Source organism: Vicugna pacos, chromosome 25 (genome assembly GCF_048564905.1).
Source record: "Vicugna pacos chromosome 25, VicPac4, whole genome shotgun sequence".
NCBI lineage: Eukaryota > Metazoa > Chordata > Mammalia > Artiodactyla > Camelidae > Vicugna > Vicugna pacos.
The window spans coordinates 9,559,834-9,584,825 of NC_133011.1; the positions used below are offsets into that span (position 1 = coordinate 9,559,834).

The following is a 24,992-nucleotide window of genomic DNA, read 5'->3' on the forward strand; positions in this document are numbered from 1 at the left end:
ACTAATTGAGCTCCAAAGCTGTATTTTACACATGCGTCTTAGTCAGTGAATGAAAAACAGCTGACTGCTTGAATATAACAAGTCAGTTACAAATAACTACTTCTTTTAATGTAAGCTTTATTGTCATTTTAGATGTTTAACCAGAAACTATTTACTGGACATATTCACCAATAGGGTGGAAGGAATAATGTGTCACATAAAATGCACAAAAAATAGTTACATCAGGTAATTTGAGTGCTTTATGTTTGAGCTGCAGGCTTATCAAAACACCCGTAGTTACAAGTGCTGAGCTAAGCAGTACTACGTGGAGAACTGGAACTCCATCAATGCCTTTAAAAATCAATCTCTAAGTATTTAAATTATGGTTGGGGAAGACCCAAGTCCTTCATCCCCCTTTGTCTCACTCATTCCCCAAATCTATACTCTCTCTCTCTCTCTCCTTACTCAACAATCTATCTAACATATAACTTCTTCATAAAGCTGCAAGAAGTTATCACAGTTCACAGATTTTTTTTAAAAAGGGTGGAGAATCATTCCAAAAAAAGAAGTTATGGTAAAATTCCAAAGGCGCATAGCTAAGCATGGTCTGGCAAACACATGACATACTTATCTTTGCAAGGAGGGTATAGAACAGGCCACCCCTTCAGCTTCTGCAAACCATAAATGTCACAAACATTCTAAACCACCCACAGAGGACCAACCTAAATCTGTATGTGGGCTCATCTACTCAGTACCACAATAGTCACTGAGCATAAAAACACACAAAACCAAACCAAAAGGAAAAAAAAATGTTTTCACACTATAGCATAGAAGAAAACTTAATAAGCAAACACTTGTCCATAAAGAGTTGACAGCAAAAAAAAAAAAAAAACCTCCCAGACACCAAATGAAAACAATATCTGAATGTGAACCTGGCACCAGAACAAACGGAATGAAGTTATGAAAGCTAGGATTTGGAAAGTGCCATAATTATTTATAATAGCGGCAACTGTCCCGGATTCCCCTCATCACAAAATGAACATGGAGGCAGGCTACCAGCCACCAGTTTCTGGATCTTACAATGTGTCCCAAGCGGGTAATGGTGTAATGGAAAGAAATGGTGTAGGAGCCAGAAAGCCTGATTCCTGGCCCCATTTCTGCCACCATCCGGTTATGGGACCTTGGGCATATCGCTCCAGATGTGGGAGAAGTCTCAGAAATCTAAACAACCTAAGAGCTCTTCTAGATAGAGAATGTTGTAATATACATCCACACCCTCAGACTTAAAATTGTTGGGAGCTTTGTTTTCTTTTTTTGGAGGGTGGAGGTGATAGAGGAGGGGAGGCAGAAAAAAAGGAGATTAGAAAGTTTGTTTATTTCAAGGATCTCACATGGAAAATGTAAAAATAAAAACAGAATCTTCCTCAAGAAGTTTTGGGAAATACAGAAGAAACGGATCTATCCTTGCCCCCAGCAAATGTGTGGTGTATTTCCTGAGATAAACAGGGAAGAAATTAATCAAATTTTCTTTAGCCGAAGGAGTCTAATCTCCTACCCAATACATATATCCCCTAAAAAATATTCCCCCGAATGACTGCCTAACCTATACCTGAACATCCTCAATCACAGGGAGTTTAGTCCTTCACAAGCCAGCCCATTCTTCTTGTTAGAAAACAATCTATCAACATCTTTCTTCTACTGAGTGAAAATCAATTTCCTCATAAATGCTGGCCCTGGTTCTGCCCTCTAGCTTCACAGAATGTGTTAACCCTTCTTCCTCTGTCAGATCGTCAAATATTTGGAAAGGGCTGACCATTCCCAAGGCAGGTTCAGCACCCACACTTCCTTCCACCCTTACTCATCCGACATGGTTTCCCGAGCATTCATCGGCTGAGCCTTCCTGAGCCTGGTCTGGCAGAGCAACTCTTAACGTGCGGTGCAACACAATATTCCAAATGTGGTCTGACGGTTCGATCCAATTCAGAAAAACATTTATTGAGTGCCTTCTAAGCTCCAGACTAATATTTTTCTTGATCTTAACTATACTTCTATTAATGCATCCTAAAAACATATTAGCGTTGTTTGTTCTAGCCCATTTCAGGCTACCATGATAAAAATGAGACCAGACTCTGTTATCCAAACTATCAGTTTGCTCCCTGGCTCCCAGTTCTATAGGCATTACAGTGTGGTAGGACAAGTTTTGGAATCATGTGGACCTGGGTGGACCATGTCATTTACTAGCTGAGTGACCTCAAGCTGGAAAAACACTAGTTCATTTACAATGTTTCATTCAAGTCTCTGATAAAAAACAATTTTTAAAAGCCAAAGCCAATGTAGCAAAAATTATTCTCTAGAATGACAATGACCCATCAGTCCAATTAAAGAGTGACTGCCCCTCATGTTCAGGTATGGAAGAGGAGATGGTTTAGTTAATGAAGGAAAGAAGAGAAGCACGAATTCTGTGCCAGACACTTAGTATACTGTTACCTCATTTCATAACAATCCTGTAGGATAGTTACATTGTCTTCACATAGAAAGGAATCGAGGAATTAAGTGATTAAGGGATGTGCCTACGATCACGTGGGTAATAAGTAGAGGAGCTGAGCTCAAACAGTTCTGTCTCCCTCCTGTTCCTGTTCCAACCACCGCACCGGGAGAGAAGCACAGGAAGAACGTGTGTGGTCGAGGAGGGTGAGGGGAGGCAGGAAAGGGTGCTCAGGGAGACACAAGTAGCATGAAGCTAGAGATAATGTTGGGAAGGTTAGATTGAGGACAAATGGCAAAGGGTCCATGTTAAGGAATTTGGACTTCAATTGTTGGCGAAGAGTCAACCCCTAGTAGCTACGGTTAGTAATTTCACAGATAATGATAATGATGTGGCTCTGGAAACAAATAAAGCAGCGTAAGTGGAGCAGTGTTGTGTGTATTGTTTTACACAGGGTTGGGAGGGAAGGCTTTCTGAACAGAAGTGATTTAAATCAGGGAGAAAGTGAAACAAGTATCTCAGGGAAGAGCACTCCAGGCTGGAAAGCCCTGAGCACACCTGGCATATTCATGTTTGAAAAACACAATGAAGGCCAAGTCTCCCAGCCAGGCTGGAAAAGCATTAACAAGGGGAAGAAGCATAGGAAGTAAAGACCAACAGACGGCAAGAGCCAGATCATACAAGATTTGGAATTTTAGCCTTAGTTTAATGAGAAGCCACTAGACAAAGTTTTGAGCAGGAAGTAACATGATTCAATTTATCATCAGTACTATTATTTACTGAAATCATAATAAATTAAATTTATGGTTCCCTGAAGTACCAGTCCATAACTATCCAAAAAAGAGAGAGAGAGAAATTAGTTTGGCTCACTAATTCTCAGTAAACCCACGCTGGCTTCTAATTCTTAGTTAAGTGCTCATAAACCAAACACTACTAATCTGTTCTAGAATCTTGCCAGGAACTTGGTGTGAGAATCCATCATTCCTTCTCCTCCCTGCCCCTAAATTCTTTTTGAAAACCTGTGACATTTCCCCTTCTTCCATCTTGTGGTATGAAGTATAGGTAGTTAATAAGTCGTTGTGGTGGTACCAAATGTAGAAGCTAAGGAGACAGACAGACAGGCAGAGAGAATGTAAAAGCAGAAGGATGTGAAGACACAGAAAAGAGGGAGAAGTGGCCCAGGTGGGCTGCATGGGACGTATGAACAGGCCAAACTGCAGGTGTCTGCTGGAGAGGGATGAAAAACATTATCGCACAGAGTTAACAGAAACCACATTCTGTCATTTCACCTAAAGCCTGAAAGAAAACATACAAAAAAAAAAAAAAGGTAACGTCTATTCTAACTAGATGGCAAGACTATGGCTGAATTTTCCTTACATTTGAGGTTAATTTTCTATACTATTGTTATAAGATTTCCATAAGCGATTAAAAAAAAAGTTAAGCACGGGGGTTTATTTTCCAGAGCAAGTAAAAGTCAAGGTAATCAACTCCTGAGACAATAAATATAAATCTTGAGAAGCTGAAATCAGACTCAATATAGATTCTTCTTTTTAAAACTTCACAATAATGTACTTTTTGTTGAGGAAGAATGGAGAATGCAGAGCCTAGAGGAAAGACTACACAATCCAGAAGAGCAACATTCTGACAATTTGGTGACTCTGATGGGTTTTTTTTATAATACACAATTGGATGATGAAAGCTGAAGAGTCAGACCACAAAAGAGCCTCCCGGGGTGCTCAGGCCTGTGGCTGGAAAGGGAGAGGGTGCCTTGGTGTCTCTACTAGACCCCCCTAGTGGTTCCAGAGACCCAGTGGTGCCGCATGGAGGAGAAAGCAAATTCTTTTGTAAAAGAGAATCAAAACAAATACACATACATGCACAGATACATACATATACATAAAGACTAATCTGGGCAAAAAAATGCATCTAGTTTTTTTCTTTCCAAAAACATTTTCAGTGGTTGGGCTTTTAAGAGATTTTGCAGCTTACAGTCGATTCTCTTTAAAAATTGTGTTTTTTTTATATTTCAAATTTTCCCTGCTAAGTATTTGAATTAAAAAAATTTTCATAACAATAATGAAAACCTTTTCTTATCTAACTTCCTTTCATCTGACATTCCCAATGAACTTTATTTCTATACAACAATGTAAGTGTTTTTATGCATCCCCATTTCACTTTTCCCAAACCCTCAACATTTACTCTATCAGTCACTGCTGGCTAAGACCACAAATCTATTATTTGGCATCTACCTATGTTACACCAACACAGTGTCTCAAGGCCTATTTACTATTGACATAAAACTCCAGTTGCCTTAAACACAAATTCCACTTTAAAATCTGTCCAACAGGATGACAACAGTTGCCTACAGGCAAGAAATTTACGTTCTTAAAGTTTTTGATATTCTGCCCTTATCACCTCTGTCCAAAGCCTAAAGTGGTACCAAATACAACTGTATCAGATTTTATACAGAATGCTTTTGATGGTTAGAAAGAATCCAGCTTTCTTTTTCTTCTCTTTATTTACTTTTATTGTTGTATGACGGACCCAGTTTTCTTCAATAAGAGTAATTCCTAAATATGATCAAACCCAAATGATTAACTCCTTAAAAAAGACACAAACTTTACCTAAATGTTTTAATTAGTATTTAAAAAAATATTATCGCTGATAAATCTGTCTCACAAGATAATCTAGTGTTTACAATATTTTGCTTTGATAATATACTCTACAGAACACAGTAATACACTCACTGGAAGGCTTAGGAATTCATTTAAGTAGTCCACAAGGAAATCATCTGTTGCCAAAGAATTTTCCTGCAAAAATATAAAAACACAATATTATGCTTATACTAAGATGTTTTAAAACATGCCAATATTATTCTCTAATTCTGATATTAATACATTATAATGTAGATCTTCAAATCTTTACCAGTCAGCGGTGAACCCCCACTAATAAATAGAACATGGTGCTCTGAGCTCTGGAAGGAAGAAATAAGAAAATAGAATGGAGCATATTCTTAAAAGACCTTGCTACTGGACTCAGCTGGAAAACAGAACACAGGGGAAACGCAGCACAGCACTTAAATAAACTTCAGCAAATACAAAATACTACACGTGGTAAATTTCCCATGGACTTATTAAAATTATTTATTTCATTAAAAAAAAAAGGTAGAGTCAGTAAAGACAGCACCAATGTATGGAGTTAAGTTGAGATTCAGATTAAAATTTCTTAAATCACCTAATGGAATTGTGATCAACTAAGTGAAGAAAGTATTCTACTGCCTCACCTTCAGGATGAGACAGTGTTCGTAACTTGGGTCCTCCTTAACTTTCGCATTAAGAAACTTTGACAGTACATGTGTTCTAAGCATAAGGATTGTATACATTTTTTTCCATAACTATTTCATCCACCAACATAGTCACTTTCAAAGTTGGCAAAATTGGAAAGCCACTGCCAAGAACGAATTCTCTCTTCCAAATAAAACACCTTACCTGATTAGTAATTGTTTCCATTGTGTCAAAAGTACTTCATGGCATACTCTGTTGTATAGCACATGTGTTTATTTTGTTATTCATAATTATATTTCAATTTCACAAATCTAACATGAAAGCTGACAATATGACATAAGGCTATTATTTCCATATGGCTGATTATTTTCTTCTTATACTGGCCAATTTTAAAAAATTTGTTGAAGTACAGTGTGAAATATAAGGAAGAAATTATAATATATTAACACCTACTTTGGAAAACAGATTTTCAGGGTAATTTCTTTAAGTAATTGCAGTGTCAGTACAGAGTTATGAACAATCACTTAGAGGATTTATATCAAGCAATTTAGTAAAAATCTGGTTAAAAATGACAACAAACTAAGGACTTAGTTTACTTAAAAATCTCAACTGATTAAAACAATAACAACAAACTTAGGATCTCACAAACCTACTACCTTTATAGTAGTACCTTAGTAATACATTCTCAAACAAAATTCTGATTGGCAAAGGTCTCCTAAAGCAGAACAGGGCAGAAAACATTTGTGGAGGCTAAAAGGATAATAATAATCTTTCAAGCTTTACCTTTCAAAGCTACTCTAATTTTCTGGACTTCACTTAGTGAACTACCTAGTTCCTGCTAACTCTTAGGAGAAATCTACTGAATTCAAAAAACATTTTTAGGATTTCCTAGGTAAAAGGCATTGTGTTACAAGAAAGGTGGCCAACTTCTACACTACTAGGCTCATGATCAAAAATCCACAGATGGGAAGGGTGAGTATTTTAAGTTAGTAATTGTAATGGAGGGCAGTCCCGTGTTCGTTTTTCTAAAATAGCCATTTTGTTTTAAATTTTTAGCCATAAAACAATGTGTATTTCATGGGTGGTGGACCTAAATATTGCTTAGAATTTGGCCAGCCACATAGCCAGGAATCTCTAGGGAATCCTCAGATTCAGGTATTCATTTCCAGATGCCTCACACTTCTAAGAGACTCAGTGCTTTCCAAACCACTTGGGATGAAGTACCTGTTTTGTTTTGTCTTTTCCCTAATTCATTTCAGACAGATAACTTTTGTAAAATGCCATAGAATGAACTGCTAGAAAATGAAATAAAAATATACATAATACAAGCCCAACTTTTTTTATTATTAAATTCAATAGCTATAAACATACTCTGTCAAATTACCATAAAGTTTCTAAACATTTATTCTTGATTTCTGAACTCATTTCCTGATGGGCGGATAGGAGTTCTCAGGAGGCACAGTCCGCACACCTACTGGAGCAGAGCTTGCCTTACTCCCTGGTGAGCAGGGTGCCCTCAGCTCCCTCAGGTTCCCCCAAAGCAGAACTACAGCGAGAGGGCATTTCCTTGGCATTCAGTCACATCCTCAGGTTTGCACTTACAACCGTGGACCCTTAAAATAGTATTCAAATCCATCAAATTCTGTATTTCTTTTCAGAAATTGTATCTTAATTTCTACCAATATTAAACATCTGTATCTGCTGGTATCGGGGTGGTCAGATCCACAATGGAAATAAGTGTAGCCTCCAAGTGTCATCTGCTCAATCCTCTCATCACCCTTTAATGAGAAGGCCTGCACGTCTCTAAGTAAGTGAGCATATTTTCCTGCTGCAGTCTCTAGTCTGATGTGTTCAGATATCTTGCCACATCAGTAACAAAGTCTTGTGAACCTACGAGGATCTGATATATCCTTTATTCTCAAAACCTCTTAGGTAAAAAGAAAAATAAGTTTAAAGCCTTGATCTGCAGAAGCAGCCCAGTTACTCTCAGTATATTTCCACAATCCAGTCATTTGGCTGTAGTAAAATGAACTAAGTCTCCACATTCAGCTTTAACATCTTCCAAATAACCAATAAACTGCTGATGGTTAGCGGTACAATCAAGAAGAAAACTGAGTTACAATCAATTCCTCCATTACATCATTCCATGAACCTGATTGCAAAGTTTGCAACACAGATTCTCTGCTGAATGATGCAATGGAAGGTAGGAACAGTCTTTCAGAATTGAACACGCTCTTGAAACCAGTTTTTTCATGTATTACAGGTGTGCCATCTGTGAAAGTGAAGTCATCTTTTCCATTTTTAGTCCAAACTTCTCAAATTTCTTCCTGAAAGAGGGTTAAACGAAATAGTTTATATGTGTCTGCTAATTTTTATAGGTAAAATTTTTCATTGTTTAAAAACTCATTTTGCTGGACCCTCAAATGAGATCAACTACAATTTCTTCACAACCCTAAAAGATGCAAGATATACAAAGAAGATCTTCTAAACAAGAGGAAATGGGGTAAATACAGATAAAAGCCATCATCCAAGAAAGAATATAATACATGCCAAGAGAAAATTACAACATAAAAATTTTCTCCTGAAGGAGGCAAAGATATTACTTGGTAAGAGGAATCAGAAAAGACTCAAGTGGGGAAAACGGCATTTGAAATGGATTTCAAATAACTTCGAATTCTGTATTTAGAAATACAGAATGACAGACATACACATGACAGGCAATACAGTGTAAAGAAAGAAAGAGAGGATGGAATGCAAAACATAGTAATGGTGATCACAGTTGGCTAATGGCACAGTAGAAAAATAATCCAAATTTCCAACTTCCTTTCAAGCCATTCACACATTAAACCAAAGCCATTCATCTAATTTCCTATGCAGAATCCTAAACTGACACACTTTAGATTGGGGATGCTATCATCGATCAGGAGATAGGATAGATCGATCATATTTCCAAAATTTTACCTATCAGGATGGACCTCTTTTTTGCTTTTTCTTCCTAAACCACATATAAATTCTATCTTTTCTCCTTTCTAAACAAGCCAATCATTATACCAGAGCTTTCTACCAGGTATGCAATGATAAATAGTGGTGTGCAGACAACGGAATTCAATGGGTCAAGTGAAAGTAGAACTCTTCAGCCCTCATGTCAAACAGGCAGAGTCAGGGATGGCTGGTGCTTCCAGGATTGCAGTTGTGAGCAGCCTTGTTTGGGACTCCTGAGATCCAACTCCCTGCCCTGGAGACGGTGATTTATGAGCCACATCCCACACCCAGATACTGAGCACAGCCAAGGAGTTGCCCAAGCCCCTGGACATGAATTTATTAGCTAGCTGCAAAGTGTACCACTGCCCTGTGAAGCTGCTGGGGAAGTTTCTGTTTGAGATGTCCAAGAAAATAGTTCATAGCTGAAGATGCTGACAGCTTGGAGGAAAGGGGAGGTAGATCCTGCAAGACTACAGATGATGGCCCCAAATCTTCACCTTCACTTATACCAGGTATTTCTGTCTGTTGGCAACTGACGGATTCCTGTAGTAATATACAAGCTAGACATAAAGTGATCACTTGAAAAATGTATGTATATGCTGCAACTGTAGAGTTTCATAATTATTTTAAAATAACTGAAATATTTAACTGACTTCTAAATTTGTTTATTGTAAGAATTTTTAACATTATATTTGTCATAAAAAAAGGAAGTACTGCTAAATTTAAATTTTAATTTCAACTATTGAAATTGTGAATGGTTATAAAGATAGTACAAAAATGTTATTATTTGTTGGGAGCTATCATTTCTCACCAATAGAGACTAATCAAAAATAGTAAAAGATCAACATTAAAAAGTCTTGATTAGGAATTTCACATAGGCACTTCAAGCATAAAACCTAACATGAAAAAGTTACATATATTCAAAAAGGAAACTAAGAAAATAATTCCATTTACAGTAGCAGAGAAAAGAATAATAACCAAGGAGCCAGACTTGTACACTGAAACTAAAAAAATTGCTGAAAGAAATCAGAGAAGATATAAATAAATGGAAAGATATGCCATGTTTATGGATTGAAAGCCCATGCTATTAAGATGACAATACTACCAAAGCAATCTACAGATGTAATACAGTCTCCACCCAAATCCCAATTCCTCATTCCTTTTCTTTTCTTTTTTTTTTTGGCTGAAATGAAAAACCCATTCTAAAATTCATATGGAATTTCAAGGGACCTGGAATAGCCAAAACAATATTGAAAAAGAACAAAAATTGAAGGATTCACATATTGTGATTTCAAAGCTTCCTACAAAACTACAGTAATCAAAACAATGTGGTACTGCCATAAAGACAGATGTATAGAATAGAGACCAGAAATAAATCCTCTCATACATGGTCAAACAATTTTCAACCAGGGTGCCAAGACCATTCAGTGGAGAAAGGAAGCTCTTTTCAACAAACAGTGCTAGGAAAACTAGATACCCACATTTAAAAGAATGAAGTTGGACCTTTTCCTTATAACATACACAAAAATTAGCTCAAAATGGATCAAAGACCTAACATAAGGGCTAAAACTATAAACTACTTTGAAGAAAACATAAGGATAAATCTTCATGACCTTGGATTTGGCAATATATTCCTAAATACAACATGTAAAGCATGAGCAACAAAAGAAAAAATAAATAAATGGGACTTCATAAAAATTAAAAACTTTTATGAATTAAAGGGACCCTACTAAGAAAGTGAAAAGACAACCTACATAATGTGAGAAAATATTTGCATACTAGGTTAGAATAATAATAATATCCTCATGCTTTGGAAATGCTGTGTTTATAACAATTCCATTCAACCTATACAAATAACAGAATATGAATCTGAACAGACTAGCGATTAGCTCAAAAAATACGATTTTTAACAAGGAAAATACAGAAAATACTGCTTGAAACTACAGTCTCAATTTGATGGTAAAAATAAAGGGCATCTGCTTTAGAAAATTTTTTTCTTTTTTTTTTAAATGTCGTCTGTTTTTTAACCTGAAACTGTGGTTGAAAAAGAAAAGCTGAAACTGTGGGTTTTATATATCTGAAAATCTTTAACAAGATATTATATTACAAAATTTTTACTCTACCAAGACTATTTTGAAGCATGGCGTATCTATATGTGTAGTTTCAATTTTTAAGGCACAACAAAAATTATGATTATTTTGGATTTAAGAGTCAAGTACTCACATCTTTAACACTAACTTCTGTTTTAAAGTTAAAAAGAATTTTAGGAGTCACTGTCACTTTAAACTTTTTTCAGTGTATATCTAACATACAATCAAATCCCAATGTATCATAAAGCAGTCTGAACTCCACTATTTTTGCTATGATAGATTTATATTTCAGTTTTTATGGAATACAAAAGAGAGGCTGAGATTTAGGGAAGTAATAAGGAGAAGCATTCACTTTATCACTTTTATTATTTGAATTATTTGTAAGAATGTATTTATATATTGCTTATGTAGTTAAAAATATACCCCCAAAGGAACTAATGAGATAATCAAATATTTAAGTTTTTGGTGTACATTTTTCCTAAGAGAATTATCAAAGACCAATCAAATACAAAGTTAATAAAGACACTAAAGTAGAAAAAAAAAGTCAAGAGAGAAATACTCAGGAAATACAGACTATGTATCAAATTAAGCTTTGCAAAAAATTTAATTATAAGTGAAGCAAATTATATTAATTGTTATCTATGAAAATATCCATCAACCAAAATGGATTATTAATCATCTAATAACATATTCTGGGAATCATGCTACTTACTAAAGGGAATATTAAGGTGTACTCTATAGGAGCTCACAATTTTGTTAAGAAATTGCAAAATTTATAAACAAAAAGTTAAAATTATACAAGGCAATGTGTCCCTGACAACAAATGATTTATCCTAAATGTTATTCTCTCCTTTGAAGATTAAGACCCGACATAAAGGTTACGTATTTTGCAGACATCCATATAGCACTGTGGATTTTAGATCACTGAGTGAGAAAATGCAATACGAAAAAAGTTCCTATGAATATGGAAGCACTTTATATTAACATAGGATTATACTGACAACAATGGAAAACCAAAACAACACTACTTACATAAAATAGAAGTTATTTCTCACATAATTATAAGCAGTTCAGAACTGGCATTGTGGCTTCCCAACGTATCCGGAGCCCAGGGCCCTTTGATCTTGTGACTCTGACATCCTCCAGATACCACTTCTACCTCATGATCCAAGATGACTCAGGGATGAGCTCCAAGATCACATCCTCATTCCAGCCAACAGGAAAAAAGAAAAAGAGTATGTTCTTTCCCTTTACGCTTACCTAAATGTTAGAAGCACAACGACCCAAGTTCTAACTGTGGCTCAACCAGCCACTAGCTGTGTGACCTCTGGGTTAGTTATTTAATCTTTGTAAACATTAGGTTTCCAGAAATAGGACACAACACTTCTGCTTACAGTCTATTAGTCAGAATTTGGTTAAATTTAGTTGCAAAGGAGGCTAGAAAATGTAGTCTTTATTCCGGAGAGCCATGTGTCTAGTATGTATTATGGAAAATGGTAGAATGGACTTTGGGGAACCAGAGACCTCTGCCACACACTTTTTTCTAAGAATATTAATGAGAAAAAGAGAAACTTTTACACTTTTGAAAAAGACAGATAAATATTATCTGTCTGACATATGAATTATTTAATCGACAGATAATGCTTGGTGAGCATATGAATTTGAGGATCTCGTCACATACGGGTCACAAACTGAAAGCTGCACAGGGCTCAAAGGCAATCTGGGTGATTATAGTTTGGAAACGGAGGAGATGAGCTGGACCTCGAAGAATGTGCAAGATTGTGAAATGGATGGGGGAGAGCAACTGAGACAAAACTCGACAGCAAAGGCAAGGAGGCAACCAAGGCAGTTTGGCTGGAACAGAAGGCATGTGGAAGTACTTTATAAACACCAAAAACAGTATGAACATTGTCTTTATCACACAGGAAGTACTGGGAGGTAAGGTTAAAGAAGCCTGAAAAGTTACAGAAAACGATTCTGAACGCTAAAGGAAGGCGTTTGACATTCTGGTTCTGCCAGTTACTAGATGTGTGGCCTCAAGCCAAGTTAGTTAACCTCTGTGAACACTGACTTCCTCATCTGTGAAATGTGGGTGTTAATAACCCCCTAATAGGGTTGTTTTCAGGTTAAATACTAGTAGGTAGTCAGCATTCAATAAATAGTAGGATTAATGAAAGCTCTGAGCAATCGAGTAATGTGATTTTTTAGAGTTAATAGCAATCTGTTAGCTACGGCAGGAGTGAGGGGAGAAAGGAAAAAAAAAAATCTAAAGGCAGAGCAAAGCCACAGCAGGTAATTCGCATAGTTGATGCACAGGAGTTTGCACTTTATGCCTCAGGCAAAGAGAAATTGAAGTCGGCAGAGAGAGTATTGGAGGCAGTGATAATCAGTTAGGACTACTGCCAAAGTCCACGCTCAGGGATGAGGGCTTGAATAAGACAGGAGCTGCAGAGGATGAAGAAAAAGATCTGGCTATGAAAGGAACTTGGTAAATGACTGCAGGTGGCAGGTGAAGAAAAGGGAAGAAAGGTTCTGGCTTAGGTGACTGGCCACTGACACCACTAACCAAAATTATAAAAGAGGAAGAAAGACAGAATGAAGGAGAAGGGATGGGCGTTAGTTCAGTGTAGACTACTGACATGACTCAGGGACATCCAGATCATGAAGGTGCCCAACAACCCAACAGATACAGAATTCTGGCATCAGAAGATGTGTGTGGGCTGGAGGTGTGCGGCGCTGGGTGGGAGTCTGGGACATAAGGGTAGCTGAAGCTATAGGAGGAGAAGAGGAGTGCCCCCAGAGAATCCTGAAGAAGGTCAACACTTTTGTGGGCAAGGAAAAAGAGAAGCCAGAAAGGGGGACTTCAAAATGAGAGACAGGAGAACTAGGGGAGAGTGGCATCAAACAAACCAAGAAAAAGAGGAGTAGCTAATAGTCTTCAAGGCTATGAGTTCCCACAAACTGGGAAAAGACCTGGGGAGGTTAGCAGACAGCTTAAGTGTTAAGTATAATATTGCTAAGTGCTCTTTAGAGAGTTTATGCTGGCGTTGCATGGGAAAGGATTGCCCCCAGAAACGCTTACTCCTGGCTGGGATGAGGAACAGCTCAGGAAGCAGTTTAAAGAAGTTTACCACTGCACAGTGTTATACCAAGGCAACAGGAAGACAGGTGGAGTTTCTGACTGGCTCTCTGTGCCTCTGTCTTGGTCCCCCTCTCTCAGTGGTGGACCAAAGGGTGAAAGTGGAAAGTGCTAGCAGATTCAGCTAGCAGAGACCCTCTCCTCTCGTAGCCCCTCCTAGACAGTGAACTTGTTGAGACTTATCCTCAGCATGGAGCACTGCACTGTGAATACAGAGGCACTCACGTTTGTTGAATAAAAAGCCAAAGCAAATAAGATAATCGACCAGCAAGAGAAATTAAGTGCTGTAGGACATGAGCAAATAATCTAGAGAAGTGGTCAGAGCTCTTGGAATCAAACCTGAGTAGAAATCAGGCTCCACTCCTTCCTATCTAAGTGTATTATTACCTTGGGAAGTTCCTTAAACACACAATGGGAATTATAGTTGAAGCTACCACCCTAGATGCAGCGCTCACCTACACGAAAATGTATATAATGTACTCAGCAAAGTAAAGTACTTACTATTACTCAGCTGTCCAGAAGTCTGACCTGAGAACAAAGTTCAGTACACTTTTAAAGGAATTATGCCTATAAATTGACCACTTATTATCAATCAATTCCACCTACTACTGTTTACTGTAACCAGGAACTGCACAGCCACATCACAATAAAACTATGGAGATAAAATCTACCTCCCAAGGAGTCATTTAAAAGTTCAGCAAAATTAAATGAGACGATTTGTGTAAAAGAACTTTAACAATGAACAGCATCCACCATAAAAATCAATTGGCCCTTTCTTAAAAATGCACCTGTTAAAAAATACAAGACGGCCTTGTACTCAGCACCACTGTTATGAAACCAAAGCTTCTATTTATACCCATTTGGCAAAAAGAAGAAAAGAAAATGCACAGCTTTTTTCTATGATAATTTGCTGTTAAAAAAAGAAAAAGCCAAGAAAAAAAAAAAGCAGCCCTCTAAATTGTACTTACAAACTCCTCTTCTGTAATAGCTGGTGGCTCTGAAACAAGATAAAAAAATGACATTATCTCACTCAAATCTGATTTCCTTTTAAAGTAAATGAAATAATTTGAGACAGTACTTAGCCCTACTTTATACGTGGGCAACTCAGTAAAAATTTTGGCCCTCTGTCCATTCTCTGCACATGGATTGAATTTTAAATTGGAATTCAAGGTGGAAGTGGGGAGGAAAGGCCTCTGGAATCCAGCTTGGTCACTACTTCACTGTGACGCTGGAGTTAGCCTTACTAAATGGAGGTCTCTGTTATTCCCGCTGCAAAACGGAGAATTAAGCAAGATAAAATAAGAGGGTGCCAAGGAGGCACTGTAAAAGCGGCGTGGTTTCGGTAAAATTCGTAATAAAACGCAATGAGAGGGCTTTGAAGCCAGGGCTTCGAATGTTTGGAAGAGGGGACGCCCGGGCAGAGGGGGAAGCCCAGAGGCCGTGCGCGGCGGGGCCGCCCCGCGGGCCAGAGCGGCCGTCCGCGCGCCCCGGCCCCGGCCCACCTACCGGCGGAGAGCCGCTTCTGGGGCATGCCGCCGCCGGTGCCCGCGCCCGGGGCCCCCGAATCGGCGCGGGCCCTGAGGCCCGGGAGCGGAGGGCGACGCGGAGCGGCGCGCGGCCCCGGGCTGCGCCGGCCGCTGTGGCCCCCGCCCGGCCCGAGTTGCTATGGAGCCGAGACAATGCGGGGGCCGACCAGCGGGCCGCTCCGAGCGGTCACACGCCTTTGGGGGGCCCCCTGCGGCCGAAGAAGGGACTCGCCGGCCGCCCCAGCCCGTCCTCCTCCCGGCGGGGGGCCGGCGCCACCGCCAACGCCTGAGGGACGCCGCGCGCCCCGACCCCGGCGCCGCCACCGCGAGGGCCCCGGACACGCGCGTCGCCCTTTGCCCCCGCACCAGCCGGGGCCTCGTTGCCGTGGTGACCGCGGCTCGGCCAGTGCTCCCCGCACGCGCTCCCGCCCGCGCCGTCCAGGAAATGTGGAGTCCGTGGAAACAAAAGATCCGCTCGGAGCGGGTGCGGGAGTGGAGGCCAGACGGGCTGGTCCTCCTGAGATGAGTGGGTAGAAAGGGAAGAGTTTTTTTGATACTAAAGGAGGACGAGTACTCCACACACATACTCTTGCTTGAGCTCATTCACAGTTGTATCAAATGCCTCCATCAAAAGTTAAAATATTCGCGTGCCTTAGGAACCAGGTCTTCCCCACATTTTTCCTCCAGTCGGTTAGGACAGCCGAATTTTCAAGATAGGTAGGCTTTAGCCATTACCAGAGGAGGCAAGAAGACGTAACAGTCAACTGAGGATGCCCACGGTGTGTGTTCTAGGGAAAATTATAATAGAGCAGTTTTAAGTGAAAAGAGAAATTTGCAAAAAGAAAGACAATGCTTCTAATGGGGGGGGAGGGGGGACACTTTTAGAAATGTCGTGGCTAACTCAAATTTCCAACCCAGACCTCTCCCTCGAGCCTCAGAACCCTAAATTCAGTTGCTACCAGTGGCAGATCTTCTTGGATGCTTCCAAACCAAAATGTCCTAAAGGAAATTCACACTCTTCTGATTTCTTATTGTCAAATTTCATCTTCCTACATAAATTCCATGTTCAGTAAATGGTACCTTCATCCACCAAGTGACCCAGGCCAGAAACCCCATATTCAGCCAAGTGCTAGGTTCTGCCAATTCTACCTTAAAGTATTTGTGGAATCTGGAATCTTCTCTGCATTCCCACTAACAACCGCAGCCCTAGCACAGGCTCCCATTTGGACAGCTGTAAGAACTTCCTAACTTGTCTCTTAGACTCTGCTTTTAGTGGAGTTCCCCTTAAAATCCATTCTCCATGCAGAAAGCAAAATAATCTAAATGCAAATCTGACCTACTTAAAAGCTTCAGTGGCTCCACATTCGCCTCCCAGGGACCCACAGGTGTGAATGCTTAAGCAAACAAGGAGTAAGACAATGGGTGCTTGTACTGCCAGGAACTATAACACCTGCTTAGTTATATTTATTGCCTTTTCAACCATACACAGGCAAAGACAAAAAATAAAGCAATGGACTACTCCCTTGGCCAAACAAAATCAGTGTGCCGAACGAAATCAAGGGAGAGTAGTGAAGAGAAGAAAAAGGTGACATGTGAGGGAAATCAGAAAGGGCTTTGTCCGCCCTCAGATGGACTCTCATCCTGCCTAAGATGCGAACTACAGGAGTTGTGAAGAGGCGGGAGGGTATGGCTCAGTGGTAGAGTCCATGCTTAGCATGCACCAGGTCCTGGGTTCAGTCTCCAGTACCTCCTCCATACATACATACATACATACATACATACATACATAAAATAAGTTACTTTCCCCCTCCCAAAAAAAGGAGTTGTAAAGAGAGATTTCACATGTATTTAAAAGGATCACTCTGGGTGCTGTACGGATAGAATAGAGATGGGCCCAGGTAGTAACAGATCTGGCTCAGAGCACGGTGGTAGCAGTAACAGGCTTGAGATGGACTCGGATTCTGCATATATTTTAAAGTTAGAACCAGGATGATTCCCTGACAAATTAGATGTAGGAATGAAAGTAGTTGAGAATAACTCAGAGGTTTCTGCCATGAGCAACCTGAAGGATGGAGTTACAGTCCTTGGAGATGGGGAAAGCTGTGAGTGGACCACAGGTCAGACAGAGGTTAAGCTGCCTCTTAGCCATCCAAGCAAAGATTTTGAGTTTGCAGTTGACATGGGAGCCTGGAATTTGGGAGATATAAATCTGAGAGTCGACATATCAACGGGCTTTTCAGGCATTTGCTTGCAGTGTTTCTGTCACCAGGGAAGTCCGTCTAGCCTTTTTTTACCAGGCTAAATTATCTCATTCTCCAATACTCAGCTTGGGTGTCACCTGCAGGATACCTTCTGATGAATTCCTTTCATTAGCTTCTCCTCTTGCTGCTGTATACTTGGTACAAACTCCTATCTTAAACCTGTATTAATATTAAAATTATCTGTACAGGAAGGTGTACCCTCTACTCTCAGTGCCACTAACCAGACAGTAAACTCCTGGGGGTGAAGGAGATCCATGTTATTTTAAGCACACCCCCTCCAGCACCCACCACTGAACGCATACCGCTCAGTACGTTATGTATTTGTTGAAACATCTCTCCATTACAATCATTCTGCACTGTTCCCTGCTCACAGACAAGACTTCTTAATTCCTGTTTTAGATAGCACATTGATGATGAGTCAATAATTTGTTTTAACATTGTGTGGCTAACACTTATTGCACTCTCACTGTGGACCTCTAACAATAACCCTAAGAGACCAGTATTGTTCTCAACAATTTAAGAAACTGAGACTTGGAAAGGTGAGATGAGTTGCCCAAAGACAAACAATTTGCAAGTGTTGCAGCTACCAGCTGATCCAGTCTGTCTGATCCAAAACCTTTGCTCTTTAACAACTGTGCTAACAACTTAGCCTAAAAATAACCTCATCAGAGATTTTTAAAACAGCCTAAGAATCATAAAAACAGTAACTTGCACCCAAATGCATAGGTTATAAGCTATTTTAATGTTTTGATGATTTTTTTGGTAACAGCTGTATTGATATATAATTCACATGTCATAAAATTCACCTGTTTAAACTGTGTGATTCAGTGGTTTTCAGTATATTCAGAGTTGCAACCATTACCATAATCAATTTCAGAACATTTTCATCACCTCAAAGAAAACTCACACCCTTCAGCTGTCACCTCTTGTCCCACTCCCACCTGCACCCACTAATCTACCTGCTGTCTTTATAGATTTGCCTATTCTGGATACTTCGTATAAATGGGATCACACCATATGTTGGTCTTTTGTGACTGGTTTCTTTCACTTAGCATATTATTTGTAAAATCTAGCCATCTATGTTGTGGCATGAATTGGGTTTTTATTTCTTTTTGATTGCTGAATAAGTACATTCCAGTGTCTGGATATACCACTATTTGCCCACTCACCAGTTAATAGACATTTGGATTGTTTCCACTTTTTAAGCTATTACGAATAATGCTGCTGTTAACATTTGTGTACAAGTTTTTGTGTGGACATATGTTTTCATTCCTCTGGGGTATATACCTAGGAGTGGAATTGCTGGGCAATATGGTAACTCTATGTTTACTTTTTAAGGAACTGCAAGACTATTTTGTCTCTTTTTTTTAGAATTTTTTTCAGGGGAGAGATAATTCATTTATTTTAAATGGAGGTACTGGGGATTGAACCAAGGACCTTGTGCACACTAGGTATGCGCTCCACCACTAAGCTACGCCCTCCTTCCCCTGCAAGACTATGTTCCAAATTGACTGCACCATCTTATATTCCCACCAGCGGTGGATGAGGGTTCTGATTTTCGTACATCTTCACTAATACTTGTTACCATCTGTCTTTCTGATTGCAGCCATCCTGCTGGGTGTGAAGTGGTCTCTCTCTGTGGGTTTGATTTGCATTTCCCTGATGACTAGGTTTGACTAACTTTTAACACATGATGTTTCTGCCCCTAAACTAGCTCGTTTTTCCAAAAAAGCCTTCTTCTACGACCAGTCTTTACCACTGCTGAAAACCAAGGCAGTTCAAAACCACAAGTTTATAGTGAGAACTATAGCTGCATAAATGGACTTAAGTTTTTGTTTATTCTCTTCTGATTCTGGACCTACTGTTAGCAAATTGGAAGGATATGTTTGAGACAGATTTACTTAAACATAGACTTTGTGGTACACCTAAAATTCAATCTGGGTAGAGCGTATCAGACAGTCTCCCTGCAAAACAGTTAAAACTGTGATACGGTGAGAAGCCAACATAACTGTGGAACAGGACGGAAGTGATGCCACATTAACCTGCTGCAGACAAAGAAAAATGATCAGGTTTCCAAATACGAGCCTCAAACCAAATGTCACGAGGGCTGATCTGAGTTGCAAGGATTAATTTGCATTAGGGCTACTCTGTGTAGCCTGCTCGGGGTGAGAAGGGATTTATCCAATGATTCTCCCACGTACTGCTGAAGGGACAGGTGTGTTTGGGTATGTGTATGTGTATATAGCTCCTTGACAACCAAGAGCTTATTTTTAGGCATCCTACCTATTTAATGATTTAAAAGAAGCGGTCCTTCCTGGCATTTAATGTGGTAGGGTCAAACTTAAGCCTAGTTCTAAATCTTTCTAAATGTGAACAGGAAACAGGAATAGCATCAAACAATGAAACTCCTATTATCATTGTGATTTTAACTTCTGATAGTAATGGGATATTTAACAGGCTGAGAGTCTGAATGTACAAATGGACAATGGCTAGACCATTTACGACAACAGAATTTAATAACCTCTGCAGCAACCAGCCTGGGAAGCCAAGCCACACTTCTGCAGCAACAGGCCTGGAATGGTCTGGCTTTGGTCAGTAACTGCCAGTCTCTCTAATTTTTGTCCCCGCTTCCAACTCAGGATCAACCAGAGAAAGCCAAATATGCTTCCCTAACTAACAACAGGACGCCTGCTAGATTCTGGTTGGCCTACTTCCAGCTTCCCCACGCCCACAACCTCCAATCAGAGCACACCTGACGTCTTCCCCTCTTCACTGTACAGCTCTTCCACTCTCTTGCGTGCCTTTGAGCCACTGCCACGTGCAAGTGATGGTGGCCAACGCCTTTGCTGTAGCAAACTCTGAATAAGTAGACTTTTATTTGGGTTATTTTCACTTATTTCCACACAGCCAAACTATATCCTTAACTTTCACATGAATCATTTTTATTCATGAATAAATGAATCAAAATGACAAGACAATGCAATAGAATGTCTCTCCGAGGATCCAGGGGGCAACTCAGCATCTAATGATATATGATGCCATCCCCTACTCCAGTCCCTAAAGCAACTGCTGTTGTGGCAAGGAGATCAGTTACACAGGTTAGAAAATGTATGTTGTTTCCTTCCATCCTCTTTTTGATAATCACTGATTCTTTCCTTTCTGTGAAATTACATATCTTATCTACATTGGATAACAACTGCACACATCCGTATCACATATAACTAGAAAATAGCCATTTTTTTCTATTTCCTAACTTAACAGTTCATAATTTTTTGAAGAAGGAACATAATGAGTTTAATACTGTCATTAGGCAGTTTCTTAATTTATCCAAGATAACTACCAGCTGGACCTGCTGTTTTAGATTTATTCTAATTGTCAATATATTCCATTATATTACTTTGTTTCTTTCACAAACTGATGAAATAATTCAAGTTTTTAACCCTTCCCTGCTTAAAGTTTTAAGTCTAATATTGCTCTAGGATGTTGTAATTTTTACAAATAGAGAATGCATTATTTTTTCTTTTTTCCATTTTTTTCTTCCTCCCCTGTCCCACTTTTTTTAAAAAATGAATTTGAACTCAAAGGGATTTTTTTGACCTGTTTTGGTCTCTCCTGTAGCCCCAGGACCTAGAACAAAGCCTGCCATGATACTGTAAATAACAAATATGTGTTAAATAAGTGGATTATATTTACTGAATAAAGAAATAAAGATTATATTATTGGAAGTTATAAAGTAAAACAACTATGAGATACCACTACACACCTTTTCAAATGGCCAAAATCCAAACCCTGACAACACCAAATGCTGGTGAGAATGTAGAGCAACAGGAACTCACCACGTACACTGCTGGTGGGATGGCAAAAATGGTACAGCCACTTTGGAAGTCAGTTTAATTGTTTTTTATAAACTAAACATACTCTTATCATACAATCCAATAATTGTGCTCATTGGTATTTACCCAAAGGCACTGAAAGCTTATGTCCACACAAAAACCTTCACAAGGATGTTTACAGCAGCTTTATTTATAATCAGCAAAACTTGGAAGCAACTAAGATGCCCTTCAGTACATAAATGAATAAACTGTGGTATATCTAGACAATGGAATATTATTCAGCACTAAAAAGAATTGAGCTATCAAGCCACAAAAAGACATGGAGGAACCTTAACTGCGTATTAGTAAGTAAAATGCAAAACTGAAAAAGGCTACATACTGTATGATTCCAACTATACAACATTCTGGAAAAGGCAAAACATGGAGACAGTAAAAAGATCAGTGGTTGCCAGAAGTCAGTGGGGAGAGAGATGAACAGGTAGAGCACAGAGGGTTCTCAGCTCACCGACACTGCTCCGCACGATACTACAGTGGGGGCTACAAGTCATGTGTTTGTCCAAACCCACAGCGTGTACAACACCAAGAGTGAACCCAAAGGTAAACTATGGGCTTTGGGTGATTATGATGTGTACATGGAGGCTCCTCCATTACAGCAGGTGCACCGCCCTGGTGGGGATGCTGATAACAGGGTGGCTGTGCAGGTGTGAGGACAGGGAGCTTAAGAAACCTCTGCAACTTCCTCTTAATTTTGCTGTCAACCTAGAACTGCTCTAAAAAAGATTTTCTGAAAAGGTATAAAGAACATTAGACTGGTAGATTTTTAAAAAATCTCTTAATTTTTAATCTCCCAATCGGGTACCAGGGATCAGGAAAAATACAAAGTCCAATAGCTTGATTTCCTATCGCCTCACCTGAAGCCAGACCAACAGCACGTGATTCTCTAATCACCAGGGAGCAGGAGCAGCAGAGGCCGCGGCCACGGCCACGGGAGAGGGCACTGCGCTGGTCGGCACGGGCAGGCGGGAAGCTCAGCCTCAACGTCTGGCGGCAAACAGCCACCATGTTAATCGCAGCCCTACATTCACTAGTGGGCTGAACACAGTTTTAAACTCCTCTGAGGCTTTTCTGGGGAAAAAGCAGCAAATACTAACGGTACCACTTTCACAGCATTGCTCTTAATATAATGAGATCGTGTCTGTAAGTTACATGGTTCATTTCCTGACCAAATTAAAAATTAGCCCCAACAATAAAGAGCTGTAAATATTTTAAATTGGGGTCACTGTCTCAGGGTTTCACAGCCCATGTAGTCAACATTTACTGTGTCTCTGGTCACACTAGCAGACACTAGAGCACCAGACAGCGGCAGGAGAAAACAGCCCCTGCCCTTGGGGTATTTACACTCTTCATGAAACAATTCAAAAGCGCTTACAAAGCAACCTGAAAACGAGTGCAGGTCACCGTCTGTATCAGCAGGAAAGGAGAGAGGCAGCAGTGTATGTGGAGGTTCAACAACTACAACCCAGGTACACGGCTCTGGCAGCACAGACTAAGGAAAAAGGAGGCCTCTCCTGACAGCAGCCTTGGCAATCCCTCATTTTTAACAACGACACAGAGCTCCCTCTCTCTGCTCCCCATTGCACCCCACGTAGACCTAACCCAGGCTGGGCGTAGGAGTGATGGCAGGAAAGCCTTTTGGTCCACACTGAACTTCCGTTCAGTGCTGAGGCACTAGATTAAGTGCTGAGGACACAGACACCAACCGGTCAGAGGACCTCCCTGCCTAAGGAGGAAAGCATAAAAGTTCTGATAAAGGCTGCGATAACACAGATACAAACGGTCTCCGGGGAGTGACACAGCCAGCCTGGGAGGGGGGAAGGTGATCAGCCCTGCTGTCCACTGAGCAGAGTTCTAAAAAGCAAATAGGAGTGAGGCAGAGGGGAAGGGAGAGAATGCCGATCAGATCCGAGGGAGGAAGCAGAACAGGCAAACTGTAAGTGGCCAGAGAGCTGGAGCAAAGGGAGCATGAAGCAGGCAGTGGCTCAATTTTAGCTCTCTCAAAAACAAACAACTGTACTTGAAGTTCCCTATGATCTCAGCTGAATAATTAAAGAAAACTGAGATTTGGATAAAATTTATCTCATATGGCAACCAATTATTATTAATTCAGCAAGTCAATTAATTAATATTTAAAGCAAATGAGAGATATACTCAGATTTGTACCTCAGTAAGATCACCTAGATGGTAATTTTTTTGTTCTTAACCCATGGCTTTATTATTAAAGTATTTATTTTAAATATATAAGATTATCCAGCTTTTTTTTTAGGTGACACCTAAATAAGCTTCAAATTATTTTTATTTTTACCAAAATTATTAATATTTACCAAAATGCATGAAAGCATTCAAGAAATCAAATTACATCTAGCTATAAGATTAGCAAGTTCTGGGGATCTTATGTAGAGCATGCTGATTACAGCTAACAATACTGTATTGTATACTTGCAAGTTGCTAAGTGAGTAAATCTTAATTGTTCTCACCACACATACACTAAAAAGTAATTATGTGATGGGATGGAGGTGTTAGCTAATATAATACCATGGTGGTAATCATTTTGCAATATATGTTAAATAAATGTAGTATACCTTAAATTCACAGAATGTTGTATGTCAATTCTTTCTCAATGAAGCTGGAAAAAAAGAAATATTTTCTTCCTTTAATATACTATGTTTTGAACACATATTTCCTTCTTTGTAACAGTAACACACACAAAAATTAAATCTCTTTGCCACCCTAGCACATAAAAATTTGAACGTATGGTTTACTTTCTGCATGTAGTTACGACCACTTAACCATAAATTGATGCATATTTTCCTCTAAAGACCGAAATCCACTGCCCTTAAACATTTAACATATGTATATGTATGTATATATGCATACATGCATACATATCTTAATTCTCATTCATGATATTATCCTATTATATGTCACCGTCATGATTCATTATAATAGCATGTAATAATCATCATTAATTCAGCAATTCAATTAATACTTGCTGCATCCTTTATCATGCACAAGACACTCTGCTAAAAGAGAGAGGTGAATAAAACAATTTGCTTTTAAGGAACTTGGTAATGGTGGAAGACAAGTAAAGAATTTAATACAAATAAGACATGCCAGAAATACCCCAAGAAAGGTATAAATAAACACTAGATTCAAAGAAGGTAAGAATTCCACCTTGGAGAGATCAGAAAATGATTCAGGGAAAGAAACTAAGGATTAGCTGGATTTGGCAGGATTTCGTGCGGCGAGAGAGAGGAAGTGGGAGAAAGCACAGGGGAAGTTTAGAAAACAGTAAGGAGTCTAGTTTGGCTGGAACAAAGTGTGCAGAGTGGAATGGTGGGAGAGATTACTAGAAA

The 24,992-nt window shown here is 39.5% G+C and overlaps 1 protein-coding gene across 3 annotated transcripts in view; it reads right to left on the reverse strand.

Annotated features, from left to right (window-relative positions):
- The window catches only part of RGS22 (regulator of G protein signaling 22), a 133,560-nt gene extending 117,457 nt beyond the window's left edge, over positions 1-16,103 (reverse strand). For 2 of the 3 annotated variants that reach the window (XM_072949535.1, XM_072949536.1), the window contains exons 1-3: positions 15,466-15,560; positions 14,928-14,956; positions 5,212-5,274 (exon numbers count right to left, since the gene is read on the reverse strand). In XM_072949535.1, coding sequence (XP_072805636.1) covers positions 5,212-5,274; positions 14,928-14,956; positions 15,466-15,490 — 117 coding nt within the window. In that variant the 5' untranslated portion in view covers positions 15,491-15,560. Of the gene's footprint in view, positions 1-5,211; positions 5,275-14,927; positions 14,957-15,465; positions 15,561-16,072 lie in introns of those variants that run through there. The other variant, XM_072949537.1, reaches the window with a different exon arrangement.
- Positions 16,104-24,992: the final 8,889 nt, after the last annotated feature.